The 16,240-nt window shown below is 36.2% G+C and overlaps 1 protein-coding gene across 1 annotated transcript in view; it reads left to right on the top strand.

The window, feature by feature from the left end:
- si:ch1073-396h14.1 (disintegrin and metalloproteinase domain-containing protein 10) overlaps positions 1 to 16,240 on the top strand; it is a 30,887-nt gene that overhangs the window by 2,192 nt on the left and 12,455 nt on the right. The window contains exons 3-7 of the mRNA XM_067415769.1: positions 21 to 139; positions 216 to 371; positions 10,109 to 10,188; positions 12,894 to 13,013; positions 14,865 to 14,957. Of these exons, the coding sequence (XP_067271870.1) occupies positions 21 to 139; positions 216 to 371; positions 10,109 to 10,188; positions 12,894 to 13,013; positions 14,865 to 14,957 (568 nt within the window). The remainder of the gene's footprint in view (positions 1 to 20; positions 140 to 215; positions 372 to 10,108; positions 10,189 to 12,893; positions 13,014 to 14,864; positions 14,958 to 16,240) is intronic.

Below are 16,240 nucleotides of genomic sequence, written 5' to 3'. Positions count from 1 at the left end.
AACCATGACTTCCTTTGTAGACCATTCCACCTGCGTCTCAAGCCAGATGTAAATGACTTCACAGAAGATTTCATGGTCCAGTCAGAAGATGAAACTCAGATGGTGGATCTTTCTCACATATACTCAGGAGTACTCGAAGGTAGGACTTCTTGTTTTGGCACAGTTTGTTCTCTATTATTAATGTTACTAAGATAAAAATGTTTTCTGTCTTATAGATGACACTAAATCCTCCTGTCAAGGTTCTGTTGTTGAGGGTCAGTTTGAAGGCTCTATCACAACAGCCAATGGGACGTTCTATGTTGAGCCCACAGACAGATACGCCACCTCCAACTCTGACCACCATTCCATCATTTATCATGAGGATGATGTGGGTAAGTGATTATAAAACGCATTTCTTTCTTCACTTAGGTCCCGTTTACACATGGTATTAAGATGTTTTGGTTGGTCGGATCACAAGTAGACAAGGGAGACACATTACCATTTACACATTCCCATTTACAAGTGGATTTCTGATCACTTGACATCCTGATTTCTTCAAGATGAGGGTGTATGGGGTGGTAAATGTATGTTTTTTTCAGATTCTTTCAATCTAATGGCCAAAATAAGCTCATGCAATTTACATATGAACGCGACCGGAGACGGCAGAGAAACATATGGAGAACATCAGCTTTTATTTCTGCTCAGATGGCCGCAAGACTACACCGAACACAGTCAGTGCATGTTTAAAATCAGGAATGGCGTGAGAACATTGTGCTTTGTACCGTTTTCATTTTCAAACCAAACTTAGGTCTTAATGCTGACAAAGTCTGGCGCGCTTCCCATAATGTTTAGGCATTAGGTCAGTTGGTGGAGAGTAGGTGGTCTTTTGTGTTCGCCCACATGAGCATTTACACTATGAAAGCAATCCGGTCAAATGCTTTTTCGACTACCTTTGGAAGTGGTTGAAACTAGACAAGCTCACAAAATTTTAGACTCCGTTTACACCTGTATTTAGTGTCGTTCACTTTTGATTCAATTGACCAAAACGCCATATAGATTCCTCAATAGTGCCTGCGCGGATCGGTCGAATGAGGCCTCTATGTAAATAAATCTATAATTGCGCCAGGCCTTTAACCTTACTCAACGGAAGTAATGGCGTTGGGAATACTAGATGATATTCGTCTGATATGCAGTAAAAAAATTACATAAATACTGTTCAGTTTCTCGCAGAAACCAATCGGTTTGTGTCTTAAGACATCAGTGTGTTGCCACGAGCCACAGGGTTTAAAATGGATTCGTATGTACGTGTATGTACGTACCCTGGATGTAAGCAGATTAGCATCACATTTTCATTTTTGGGTGAACTACCCCTTAAACCAGGAAGTAACTGCCATTATAAAGCTTGGAAGAACCAGGACATTTTTCTATATAACTCAGATTGTATTCATCTGTAAGAAGAAATTCATATACACCTAGGATGGCTTAAGGGTGAGTAAATCATTGGCTAATTTTGACCTTGGGTTAAATTTGCTTAGACATCCACTCCTGGGAAGATTGGCAACTGTCTTGAACGTTTTCCACTTAGTGAATACGTTTTCTCACTGTAGAAGGAATGACTTTCAAATAGTTTGGAAATGGTCATATAGCCTTTCTCAGATTGATGACAGCAATAATTGCTTCTCTAAGATCATTGCTGAGGTCTTTCTTCCTTGGAATTGTGTTAACACACACCTGAATGCTCCAGACCAGCAAACTGCCAGAACTTCAGCTTTTATAGAGGTGCTCCCACTTGTTGATCATCAGTTAATCAAAGACATTTGCTTAGAAGCGCCTGACCGAAACTTACCCTCTTAACCCCTATGGAAGCAGTAAGGTTGTACATAATTTGTCACTCATGGCTTTTCCATTTTGGCCTAGTTTTATTAAGTAAATAATGACACAGTATATTATGTCATGTGTTGTTTATCTGAGGTTGTTTCTACCTAATTTTAAGACCTGCCAAGTACCAGATTTTTTTATTATGTCCTGATAAATAAAACCATAGGACTGTTTAAATTTTTTATTTTAATGAAAAACCTCACTATAATTATTTTTTAAAAATGCTGCTTCTGGCCCCTTTCTGCGAAAACCCAGCATTAACTTCTTTATCAGTTTGAGCTACAGTAGCTCGTCTGTTTGATCGGACCACACATGGCCAGCCTTCGCTCCCCACGTGCATCAATGAGCCTTGGCCACCCATAACCCTGTCGCTGGTTCACCCCTCTTCCTTTCTTGGACCACTTTTGATAGACACTGACCACTGCAGACCGGGAACACCCCAGAAGAGCTGCAGTTTTGGAGATGATCTGACCCAGTCGTCTAACCATCACAATTTGGCCCTAGTCAAACTCACTCAAATCCTTACGTTATACCTGACGTGTGTGTGTGTGTGTGTGTGGGTGGGTGTGTGTGTGGGTGTGTGTGTGTGTGTGTGTGTGTGTATGCATGTATGTATGTAAATGTGTGTGTAAAAACAATTATCTTTTGAACTTAATTGAATGCTATTTTAATTTTTAACAATAGTAATTAAAACATTTGGTGGTAAAAGCAGCTGCTTTTGGAGATAAGCTATCATATTCATTTAGAAAATCTTTTTTTAAAGTGAGACTTGTACTTCAAGTGCTGTTGTTGTTATTGTATTAGATTTGTCTTTGTCCAAACATGAATTCAGTGAACTGCGTGGGGTATTTTAGTGCAGGTCAATGCCCTGTTAATAGGCACAGTTTTGCACACAGAGGAGCTGCACATGATGCACATTTTATTGATTGTTTAAAAAAATAAAAAAATAAAAAATCAACAAGTACACCTAGAGCTACCATGATAAATGTAATAAAGAAGGTTGATAACAGTAATGCCATCTTTAAATCCTAGTAATCTTTTTTTTTTCTATTCCAACTGACATGGAAATGATTGTTTTAAGTAGCAAGCCTGGAGAGCAGAACCATTTTACAAGGATTAAAGATATCTTACATATTATGTAAAGTTATAGACTGACATTTATTCAGTGTGTCAGTCTGAGACCACACAAAACATATGACCCCCCCCCCCCCCTTTTTTTTTTTCCTTTTTTTTGTTCAAAAGGTCAGAATTGCTTCAGATGAACATCAATATGACATTAGACAAGAAAGCAATATAGATAGATATTAATTTGTGATCATAGACTTTTCAACCCTGAACTTTTTTTGATGTAATTTATGGGATTTGCATTTGTGTCTGTCTTCGCTAGGGTGGTTAAAAAAAGTGTTCCTGTCTTTGTATAGCAGGAGGTAATCATTGGCAGAGAGACAAGTATATGTATAGTCTGTGGGTATTGATGGTCATGTGATCTCGTGGTTGAAGTCACACCATGCCCATGTGGTTTCAAGGTTACAAGGTTTCCCATGGGTCCAGGGGCTAGTTATTCATATTTAAAGATTTGGATATGTTTTTAAAGGTGCACAATGTAACTATGGTATGCCAGGAATGTCAAAATATATAAGAAATAGGAACAGAATTAGCATAACCTATGCAGTTGCAGTAATATATTGCAGTACAAATATTTTAATCAATGCTACAATGAAAAGCTGTTTATTAGTTTACTGCACTGTAAAAAATTAAAATATTTGAGTTTATTGAAATTTAAAAAAATAGTTAATGCAACGAAAATGTTTGAGAATCGACAACCTTTATTCAAATATTATTACAAGATTTTCTATGCATATTGGGTAATTGTTTGTGTTGTATTTGTGATGCTGCAGTCACACATGCTAAATTGTGCTATTTTAATGATTCATCAAATTTTTAATGTGGTTCAGATACAATAATATTTTGAGTTTCTATTTATAAAACAAAAATTTCCTTTATTGTATCAACTACATTTTTTTTGTAATTTTCGCTGTAAAATACTGTTAAAAATAAAACGGCAAAAGTAAAACTAGAACTTCTAAAGGCAGTGACTCAGAAGGCAGGACTTATTTAGCCAGTCATATTGTGGCTGTGGCACTTTCTCCCATACACTTCAATACACAAAAAATATTTAAAAAATATGTTACCTGGTTGCATTAATTTTGAGTTCATTGAAATTTAAAATTTTAGTTAATACAATGAACATGTTTAAGAATCGACAACCTTTATTCAAATATAATTTAAAAAATGTACGTATATTGGGTAATTGTGTGCGTTTTATTGGTGATGATGCAGTGAAATTGTCAAATCGTGCTATTTCAACACTGTATCACATTTTTTATGTGGTTCAGATACAATAATATTTTGAGTTTCTATTTATTAAACCAATTTCCGTCATTGTATCAACTCACATTTCTAATTTCAATAAACTCACAATTTTAAAGCAACTAGGCTACTTACTTTTTTAAAGTTAAAACAACAATATTCTTTACAGTGTAGTAATATGAGTGCACTATCTTTGCATATCTTAAGTCTTTGATTGATCACATAATTATGCATGTGGTTTTACAGTACAAAATTATTAAAATACTTAAACACACATTTTAAATAAATATTCAACCAATTTACCATTGCAAAAAGTAAAATTGTGACCATGTTTTATACGGTTAAAAAAAGTTTTTTCTTTTAAACAGTATACTAATTGTGCTGTAATTTGCAACAATTTGAAGTGACGGATTTCCTGTTTGAGTCCCTTGACGACTGAAGCTGATTGTCCAGGTCTGTTATTTATATACCGATACATCAAATGTTTGGACAATGCCGTGGTTTGTCTGCCATCTGGAAGTTAAAACTAACAGGAAGAGGAGCAGCTTTGATTAGGTTTCACTGGAGCTGGCTGAATAAAGGAAACAACCAATCAGAATCAATCCATGAGAAACATGGATATAAACACAGAGTTCAAAAAACTTCCCAGGTGAATTTCATTATTGTCAAATCTTAAGATTAATTTGTTTGTATAGCGCTTTTCGCAATAAACACAGCAGCTTTACATGTCTTTAAAATCTTGGTTTTAGCAGCACCAACATCTTGGTTTTGATGATACTAATACATTGAAATGACGTAATGTAAATGTAATTTAATATATCAAATTATGTTTTGTTTGGATAAATAAAAAAATAAAAAACTAATCCCCCCGATTAGTGTTCTTGGATAAACATTCACTTTAATTTCCGCTCCCCTCATGTGTGGATTGTTTCTCAATAAATTCAGGCATAACAACTCCTGAAACCTTTCTGCCCTGGTCTCCACATGCACAACTTGAAAGAGAGGCACGCAGGGTGAAGCCAAAGTCTGGAAGTAATTCCATTAATGGGTCAATGTCCGACATTTACCCTTCCTTCTCACATGCTCAATTTCTCTCTACTCAAACTCACCGATCCAGGAGCGACTCTACTAGCTTTTTTGTCTATAGGTCTATAGATCATGTTCCAAAGCGTGATCTGAGGGCACCTCATTTACATTACAAAAAAATCTTATTGGTTGATTCTTGCAAACCAGGATGGTGTGATCCAATCACATTGCAAGTTAGAGTCAAGGAACTTCCAGACATTTATTCCCAGCTAAACTTTACAGTGTAGGTAAAACTTAACCAGGCTGTTGTGGATGTCAACCACCTGACTTGGCATGAGGTTTTTTTTTTGTCCTCAACTTATATCAAATTAATGTTTAATCTGATTTATGTTATTCTTGGCATCGTCCTGAATGTGAATTCATAATGCTACTTATTGAAGTCTAAAAGTCAGTTACCTTGAATTTTAAGGTCATACCACTATTGTTATGTCTGGTTGGGGTCACGGTTAGTAGATGGCTATCACAAACATCAGTGTAGCAAAAATCAAACAGTGCCTTCCTATTCTTTGTAGTTGAAGTTTCCATGTGAAGTTATTCTTTAAAGTGCCCCAATTATACTATTTTAAAGGCTCCTAATTTTGTTGTGGAGGTCTCCTACTACATGCATCAACGGTCAAAAAACACGTTCATGTTCTCATAATATACATTGCACATCACCACGGTGTTCAAAGATTCTCAAATGATTCTCAAAATGAGAAAATTACTTGTCGGATGAATCAGTCTTTCTAAATCCCTCCTTTCCACAAGCTACTCTGCTCTGATTGGCCATATGGCCAGTCTGTTGTGAATAATTTACAACAGGTGGGAATTATGCAAATGCATTTTCTAGTGGCATAGAACCATAACGCAGTGAGTTGCAGAATATAAACTACTCGTATAGGCAGTTCAGAGTTAATTCTTTCTTTTGGGAGACAAAAATGTTTTTTATCTCGTACTTTTGACTTTACAACTTTGCAGAACGTTTAAATTCACAGGCTGCTAGACAGTCTTACACACTGCAAGAATTTGAATATTGAGAAAACCAGAATAGACGCACTTAATATAACACCATTATTTTTATAATTAAAAAATATAATATAACACCATTATCAAGGTGTTTTTTAAAGGGGTGATGAACTGAGAAATCAACTTTCCCTTGAGCTTTTGACATATAAAACTTCATGGTAATATAAGAATATCCTGTAAGTTTCAGAGCTGAAAATTTCCTTGTTAGTCAAAGAAAAGCTTTTATAGAGACCAGGCCCAGAAAATGATTGTGTGCTTCATCCTGACCAACAGAATAATAAGCACGTGTAATTCAGTAGCCCTGCCCACTGACTCATGGAGCTGTTCGGCTTGCACTAGCCAGCAGCAATAAAAATGCTGAAGTAGATAGCAAGATATTTCACTTTTCCTGGAATAAGAACACAGTCGCTGCAAAAGCTTCCTTCGGATCATAATATTAGGAATGAGTGGTTGAACTTTATTTTTAAAGAAGTTCCAGGTCACGTGGGGAAGATGTACGTACAGTGAAGAAAATAAGTATTTGAACACACTGCTATTTTGCAAGTTCTCTCATGGAGGTGTCTGAAATTGTCATAGGTGCATGTTCACTGTGAGAGACATAATCTAATAAAAAAAATCCAGAAATCAGAGTGTATGATTTTTTAAAAATATTTATTTGTATGATACAGCTGCAAATAAGTATTTGAACACCTGAGAAAATCAATGTTAATATTTGGTTCAGTAGCCTTTGTTTGCAATTACAGAGGTCAAACGTTTCCTGTAGTTTTTCACCAGGTTTGCACACACTGCAGCAGGAGGGATTTTGGCCCACTCCTCCACACAGATCTTTTCTAGATCAGTCAGCTTTCTGGCCTGTCGCTGAGAAACACAGAGTTTGAGCTCCCTCAAAAGATTCTCTATTGGGTTTAGGTCTGGAGACTGGCTAGGCCACGCCAGAACCTTGATATGCTTTTTACCATATGACCTTCTCCCATGACTCCTCTGGATCATCCAAATGCTAATTGGCAAACTTAAGATGGGGCTGGACATGTGCTGGTTTAAGCAGGGGAACCTTCCGTGCCATGCATGATTTCTAACCATGACGTCTTAGTGTATTACCAACAGTAACCTTGGAAATGGTGGTCCCAGCTCTTTTCAGGTCATTGACCAGCTCCTCCAGTGTAGTTCTGGGCTGATTTCTCACCTTTCTTAGGATCATTGAGACCCCACGAGGTGAGATCTTGCATAGAGCCCCAGTCCGAGGGAGAGCGACAGTCATGTTTAGCTTCCATTTTCTAATGATTGCTCCAACAGTGGAGCTTTTTTTCTCCAAGCTGCTTGGCAATTTCCCAGTAGCCCTTTCCAGCCCTGTGGAGGTGTACAATTTTATCTCTAGTGTCTTTGGACAGTTCTTTGGTCTTGGCCATGTTAGTAGTTGGATTCTTACTGATTGTATGGGTGACAGGTGTCTTTACGCAGCTAAAGACCTAAAACAGGTGTATCTAATTTAGGATAATAAATAAAGTGGAGATGGACATTTTAAAGGCAGACTAACAGGTCTTTGAGGGTCAGAATTCTAGCTGATAGACAGGTGTTCAAATTCTTATTTGCAGCTGTATCATACAAATAAATAGTAAAAAAAAAATGATACACTGTGATTTCTGGAATTTTTTTTTTTTAGATTATGTTTCTCACAGTGCCCATGCACTGACAATTTCAGACCCCTCCATGATATTCCAAGTGGGAGAACTTGCAAAATAGCAGGGTGTTCAAATACTTATTTTCATCACTGTATGTTCACTTAATTTCACTGAAAAATCATTTTTAAACAAGTCTCAGGTCGAGCTGGATTTGCAGACATATTGAGATTAAAACACAGTGCTTTGCCTTCTATATTAGATCCGACAGGAATGGTGCAGCACACTTATGTGAGTAAAACATGTTTTTATATGTAATAATATTTCATTGTTATAGATCATTTTAATTATGAAAATGTGTCTAACAGAACATACCTTTATACCGCATACCGTGTGCGTGCAGTTCACGCTTATATCAACCGATTGGGCAGGCCAAGTAATACAAAAATAATATTCCAATCAATCGCAGGTGGGTGAGAAATAAATCATTGTGTTACCATTGTGGATAAAGACGTTTACGATCCCTGTGAGAGAATCATTCCGGTTGCCGCTTTCAAATCAATCCCTCCCTCATGTGAACTGAACTGACAGCGGAGCTGAAGCTCATTAAATATGTGAATCTTCTCCAATCCGAGTCATGGGCGTTGACTTCCAAGTCTGCAGTGTGTCACGCCCATCAAAACCCTGCGTTCGGAAGAGAGCCTCAAACCTCAGACCTCAGACAACAGAATAAAAAAAAAGCCAGTTCATGACACCTTTAAGACTTTAGGAGCACTGTAGGATTTTGTATGTACTAAATAACCCATATTGTACACCCATTTGCTTTTATGTTTCTTACCATTCTGACTTTCTTTGTCTAGCGGACGATAAAATAGGCGAAACAAACAATTGACTTACTGTTAGCTAGAATTGAGGCTGAACACTTTTGATTTGGGCCAATAAGAAACCACTTAGAAATCACCATGAAGACTCAAGCAATCACTCAACAATGCGCTTAAACCACCAGAACACCTTAGCAACATACTGGCAACCACCCTTCAACACTTTTGCATGGTCCAGCCAGCCCATTGTTTTCACCAAACAATTTACAAATGATGTTCTTCCTTTTAAATCAAGACAGTGATACAATTAGAAAAACAAAAAAACAAAAAGTTGTACTTTTTTATACCTTTTCTTTTATTAGGTGCAAGTTAGCATCATGGCTACCAAAGTTTAGTGCAGTTAGCAGTTATGTCACAATGAGGGTTTTCAACAGAGGTCAGAAAAGATACAATCACTCAAGTCTCTTGAGCAAGCATGTCAGTTTTTGCAATAAATACATAATTTCAAGACTGTACAAGCGGGTCCAAGATTTTTGCAATCTTTGTCAGATTGTCTGTGTATAATCTAGTCCTGTATTTCGCAGGACACCAATAAGGAATATATTGGGCCTTATTCATGATGCACAAACAGAAGAATTTTCATTGTGCAAACTGTTCATAAAACCATACTTACATAAATCTTATGTTATGCTACATTAAAATCAGTTTCATGGGTGAATTACACATTTGGTTTGTGGTTCATGAATGAGGCCCACTGAGTTATGTTTTAAAATGTATGATATTTATGAAAAAAAACCTTGTTTTTTTATCTGAGATGAAGGTATTTTAAAGAAAATTAGGAGGGTGCCAGAAACCACTGAATGAATGCATTCCTTTTTCTTATCAAATCAACATTCTACATTACCAATGTAATTTTAGCATTATTTATATGCTATTATAGTATTTATTAATATTTGAATCTGCTGTTCATTTTATATGTTCAGCTTTATATTGAATTTTTAATTATCTTTTAATAATTTTACTTGTGCTTTTGTCATTTTTATTAGTTGTTTATATTTCTATGTAGTCTTAATTTATTTATTTCAGTTTTAGTTTAAGTAATTTTAGTACTTCAACTTATTTCAGTTAGCTGCTAAAGCAACATTTTTAATTTTCATTTAGTTAAAAAAAAAAAAAAATGCATCGATTAGTTTTATCCTATTTCAGCTTAATTTTAATTCATGAAAATGATTTGTAATAGTTTCAGTTTTAGTAACAATTACCAACACTGTTAATTACAACTTTTTTATCCCTTGTTTCCCATTTCCTTGGTAGTTGACTCCCATATTGTAACCCTTTAATTTTTTTTTCCAGACAGCTCTCCCTTGAGAGGTGGTCATGTTGGCTTCTGTGGTGCCGAGCGGCTCCAGCGTCTTGTCCAAAACCACCAAGAGGTCAGACATGACTTCACCTCATTTGCAGTTCACCTCCACACAGTCTGTCCTTACATTCCCAAATAATTTATTTAAGAGCTACACTGAGTCTAGAAATAATTCAGAAATCAGATGTTCAGAACTTTCTGAAATCGGCTGCCATTACACACTCAAAAAATGTATTTGTTGAATTTACTTAAAAAAGCAGCATCAAGTGGTTCCACGCAACTATATTGAGTAAGTTTTACAAATAACAATTTAGTTATATGAACAGAAGAATGTCAAGTAAAGCTGACAACATTTCTTTAAGTAATACAAAACATTTGAATTTGTCACTGTTACATAATATTTATATGTGTAGTTTACTTAATTATGTTACATTTATAAAAGTTTATGTTAAAGGTGCACTATGTAGTATTTTTGCAGTAAAAGATCCAAAAACCACTAGGCCAGTGTTATATAATTTGTTCAGTTGAGTTCTTACAATATCCCAAATGTTTCAACTATTTGTAAATTGTGAGAAAATTGCTATTTTAACCAAGGACCTGGGATGTGTCAGAATAGCGTTTGAGGGAGTCACCTGTCATTTGCGTCATATCTGCGTTACCCTCAGTTTTATTTGGCAGAAACGCTTCTCTCTTAGCAGTGTGAACATGTCACAGCAGCGCCGAGCGAACGCACAGAGTAACGTCATAACATAATTTTAAGCACACTTAAATGTGTCTAATATGATAAACAGAGCTGCTTTACCTTATAATCATGACCGGAAGTGCGGGCGCCTGGCGACTGGGTCCCATCCTGCCCAATAAAAGTCCCGGTATTTGTGAGCCGTGTGTTTGTATAACAATCGCTCCAGCGCGCCGTGCTCAGCTCCACAAAACTCGGCCCTGCTCTGCTTCACTCTACAGTAACGTTAATAACCGCATCCATGAACATGATTTCTGCTCGTGTCCTATTTTCCACCGGCTGTGAGGTGAAGACCACATGTCCCAAGATACTGCGCTCAAACTTGGCATCATCAAACTACGCCTTTGTTTTGAATGGGCGACCTCTAGTGGATGGAAAGTTGCATAGTAAACCTTTAAGTGAACGTTATATATCGATTTAATTTACCTTATTAGATTAACTACTTCTGCAAGTGAGTGTTTAAAAACAAATTTCATAAATAACTTTTGAGCACAGGATGTCCATCCATTAAAGGATTAGTTTACCCAAAAATGAAATTGATGTCATTAATGACTCACCCTAATGTCGTTCCACACCAGTAAGACCTCCGTTCATCTTCAGAACACAGTTTAAGATATTTTATATTTTAGTCCCAGAGCATATGCAGTCAATGCTCTGGGACTAAACTTTACTGTCCATGTCCAGAAAGGGAATAAAAACATCATCAAAGTAGTCCATATGAGACATCAGTGGGTTAATTAGAATCTCTTGAAGCACCCAAAATACATTTGGGTCCAAAAATAACAAAAACTACGACTTTATTCAGCATTGTCTTCTCTTCCGTGTTTCTCCAAAAAGATTCAAACGGTTAATGAATCAGTGAATCGATCAATGCATCGGGTTGCCAATGTCACATGATTTTAGCAGTTTGCCGGTTTGACGCGATCCGAACTGCTGAAATCACGTGACATTGGTGACCCGAATCATTGATCGATTCACACCGTTTGAATCTTTTTGGGGGAACGCGGAAGAGAAGACAATGCTGAATACAATCATAGTTTTTGATATTTTTGGACCTAAATGTATTTTGGATGCTTCAAGAGATTCTAATTAACCAAATGATGTCTCACATGGACTACTTTGATGATGTTTTTATTCCCTTTCTGGACATGGACAGTAAAGTGGGCATTGACTGCATATGCTCTGGGACTAAAATATAAAATATCTGTGTTCCGATGATGAACTGAGGTCTTACGGGTGTGGAACAACATTAGGGTGAGTCATTAATGACATCAATTTCATTTTTGGGTGAACTAACCCTTTAAGTGCCCACAGCCTAAACACAGGAAACACTCTTGTGCATGATGGTAACCATAATTACAGAAACGCCAATAAATGTCCAACATAACTGAACATTAAACACTAACATACACTAAAAACATTTTCCTTTTACTGAAAAACACATAAAATAACACTTTAATCCCTAAATGTATTCTCCTAATGCAGTCCCTTGCAAAGCATGCTGGGAACTACAGATCCACTGACCAGTTTAATTTCACTCAACAATGTTAAGTTGACCCAAACACTTATTAAGTAAAGCTGACAATACTTATTTTTAGTAGAAGCAACTCTGTAAACTTAAGTTAATTTAGTTACAAGAGTTTTTTTAAGTAATGTGAACAAGTATGATTTGAGTGGAACTAACAACAGTGCAAGTAATTTTTTTTTAGTGCATCAACGTTTCATAATGTCGCTCGATTGTTTCGCCCTACCACCAAGTCCTGTTTTTAAGAAGCGACCCAAGCTACTACATGGACGAGAGTACTATCTCTCCGATCTGTCTATTGTTTGAAGGTGCTGGTTGGGTTAAAGCCATGTTGTCATTTAACCAAAATGGGTGCAAGGACAGCCTACCGTCTTTTTAAATCAGATAACACGCTTCGGTTATATTTTAAGCACATATTTACTACAACACATCGTTTGCACTTGTTCGGTGGCAGGATTGAAAAACCAGATGTGAACCTTCTCCTTACATTCTTTTACGCCTTCTCAAACAACAGGTATCAGTCTCCAGGTCAAAGCGAAAGGTCGACCAGTCCAAAACCAGCTGTCTTCTTCACCTCCATGCAGACCATCGCTTTTACAAACGCTTTGGAAGTGTTGAAGCTGTGGTGGCTCAGGTGAGTTCCCATAGTGCTCAAAAGATTCATTCAACATCTAAAGGGTGAGAAGCACAATATTTTTCCTGTTGACTCTAAAGTTTTGCCCCCCTTCGATACCCAATCTCCCTGAAGTGGGATTCACAGCATGTTCCTTCCTCAATCCCACTGGAGACTTCTGCGAAATTGTGGGATTGTGTGTCACCAATGGCCCAAAGCCAAGTTCTTTACTATAGCTGTGAAAAACAAAGGTCTTGAAGCTGCTTTTAGTAGAACGTAATGTTATGTAACGTTTGTATGCTGAAGATAAAATACAGGATTTCCACAAGTTAAAGTAACCATTTGTTATCTTTTAGCTGACGAGTTTTCCAGATTGCTGTGTTCCGGGACGCCTGCTTTATGCCTTAGGTCACTGAGCTTTTAATTTGGGGGTAGTTCCCATTGTCTGAATATTATTTTTGAAGGTTACGCAATGTTTTTGTTTTACTGTTCACAGCTGGAGATGTTTTATTGTTTTACCAAATCACTGCATGTACGATATTCCTGAAAAGCAATGTTGCTGCCAAACAAATAACTGAAAAACACCCTTTAAATGACCATGCCTCTTTGTTTTATTTTTTTGCTATTTGAATGATTAATGCTTGATTCGAAAAAAATACACTGCCGTTCAAAGCTCAATAATATTTAAAAAATATTTTTTGTGTTTCTAATGCTCATCAAGGCTGCAATTATTTGACCAAACTACAGTAATATTGTGAAATATTACAATTTTATACAGTTATTTTAAATACTATGTATGTGTGTCTGTGTTAATATTTAGTATATTTGGGATGGCAAAGCTGAATTTGAATTTGAACATTTCTCCACGCTTCAGTTTCACTTGATCCTTCAGAAATCATTCTAATATACTGATTTGCTCAATAAACATTTATTATTATTAATGTTGAAAACAGTTGTGCTTAAATGGATATTTTTGTGGCGACTGTCATACATTTTTCAGGATTCTTTGATGAATATAATGTTCAAAAGAACAGCATTTATTTGAAAAAGAAATAATTGTAACATTATATGACTTTTGATCAATTGAATGTGTTGTCGCTGAATAAAACTATTCAATTCCTTCAAATTAATTAATGACCCCCAAACTCTTGAATTGTAGTGTGTATAATAAAATCCCACAATTATTTTTTTTTAACAATCCTTTTAAATATAATAAATAAAAAAAATAAAGAATCACTGCACATTTCCCCCCACATATGACTCACTGAAGATGGCTGATCTGAAACATCTAATTTATTGATATATGCTTTTGCTAAATATTTTTTTATATAATTCATTACGACACAAGCGAGTGCAGATTATAGATTTTATAATTAGTATTATCATTAGGCATACTGTATGTATGTGTATTTAGATAAACTTGAGTTGTTTTCTTTTTCAGACTCAGAAGTGTTTGTGTAGGTACTCCAGCTGTGTGCCATGTCACAGTGTTCTTCCACATTACCATATTCACCCCGTGCTATGTGCTAATATATTGGTCTTGGCCTGCTCATTGTAAGGAACAGTGGCTAGATTGTCACTTATATTCTTCACCAGACACTTTACCCCGGAGTGGTTTCATTCCCTCAGAGGCGAAATGTGCCTCATTCCACTGACAGTGACTGAGGCAAGAGATTGTCTGGAGAATTCACTGTTGCAACTGAAGCTCTTAAGAAGAGTGTCTCAATTGATCAAACAATTTGATAAGATTACTGTGGCAAAATGAATCTGTCTGTCATTCTGTTTATCAGTCGCTATTTCTGTCTAATAAGGCGTCAAGAATACATGAAGAAATCAGTTAATCATAAGCTTAATGCAATATGTGTTTTGTAGGTCGCCTCCTACATGAAAGCAGTAAACGACATTTATGACAAAGCTGACTTTGACGGCATAGAACTGGTCAACTTCAAAGTGAAATTCCTCGCTGTAAGTTGTTTCCTCACCTTGTTTTGCCTTTTCACGTATCATTTTAGCCATTAAGTGTTTATTTCACTGTCCTCATGACTTAATCCATATCAACATTTTTTATCTAGATCAGTGTTGGCAGACTTAATGACAAATCTTTGTACTGCTGGATAACATATCATACTTATCTGACAGAAAATATGTACATATTTTTATAGTTTTTAAAAAAATATAAAATATTAAAAAATATTACATAATTTTTTTTTTTTTTTTTAAATTTGTAAAAATATTACATAATTTTTAAAAAAAAAAAACATAAAAAAATATTTTTATGTAAATATTTTTATAGTTTTATAGCTGCTTTATAGGAGATTTTGGATATACACTGATCAACATTTTGACCACTGACAGGTGAAGTGAATAACACTGGTTATCTCTTCATCACGGCACCTGTTAGTGGGTGGGATATATTAGGCAGCAAGTGAACATTTTGTCCTCAAAGTTGATGGGTTAGAAGAAGGAAAAATGGGCAAGCGTAAGGATTTGAGTGAGTTTGACAAGGGAAAAATTGTGATGGCTAGACGACTGGGTCAGATCATCTCCAAAACTGAAGCTCTTGTGGGGTGTTCCCGGTCTGCAATAGTCAGTATCTATAAAAAGTGGTCCAAGGAAGAACAGTGGTGAACTACCGACAGGGTCATGGGTGGCCAAGGCTCATTGATGCACGTGAGGTCCGAAGGCTGGTTCATGTGATCCGATCAAACAGACAAACTACTGGAGCTCAAATTGCTCAAGAAGTTAATGCTGGTTCTGATAGAAAGGAGTCCATGCCTCAACAGCTCAGGGCTGTTTTTGCAGCCAAAGCGGGTCCAAAACAAAAAAGTCATAATGTTATGCTTGATCAGTGTATATAATATAAGAATACAGCATGTGAGCACGGATTAAGAGAGAAAACAGATATAATGTGCCAAAATTAGGCAGACTGCAAATACAATGTCGCAATTATACTAAATTGTGCAAAGTCCTTAGTCAGGATAGTGCCATATTTACATTGAACAAATTATAAACGCAACACTTTTGTTTTGCCCCTATTTTTCATGAGCTGAACTCAAAAGTATAAGACGTTTTCTATGTGCACAAAAGGCCTATTTCTCTTAAATATTGTTCACAAATCACAAATCTGTCTAAATCTGTGTTAGTGAGCACTTCTCCTTTGCCGAGATAATCCATCCACCTACCAGGTGTGGCATATCAAGATGCTGATTAGACAACATGATTATTGCACAAGTACTCTATGCCTTAGG

The sequence above is a fragment of the Pseudorasbora parva genome, chromosome 14 (assembly GCF_024679245.1).
Source record: "Pseudorasbora parva isolate DD20220531a chromosome 14, ASM2467924v1, whole genome shotgun sequence".
NCBI lineage: Eukaryota > Metazoa > Chordata > Actinopteri > Cypriniformes > Gobionidae > Pseudorasbora > Pseudorasbora parva.
This window is presented reverse-complemented; position numbering and strand designations above follow the sequence as displayed.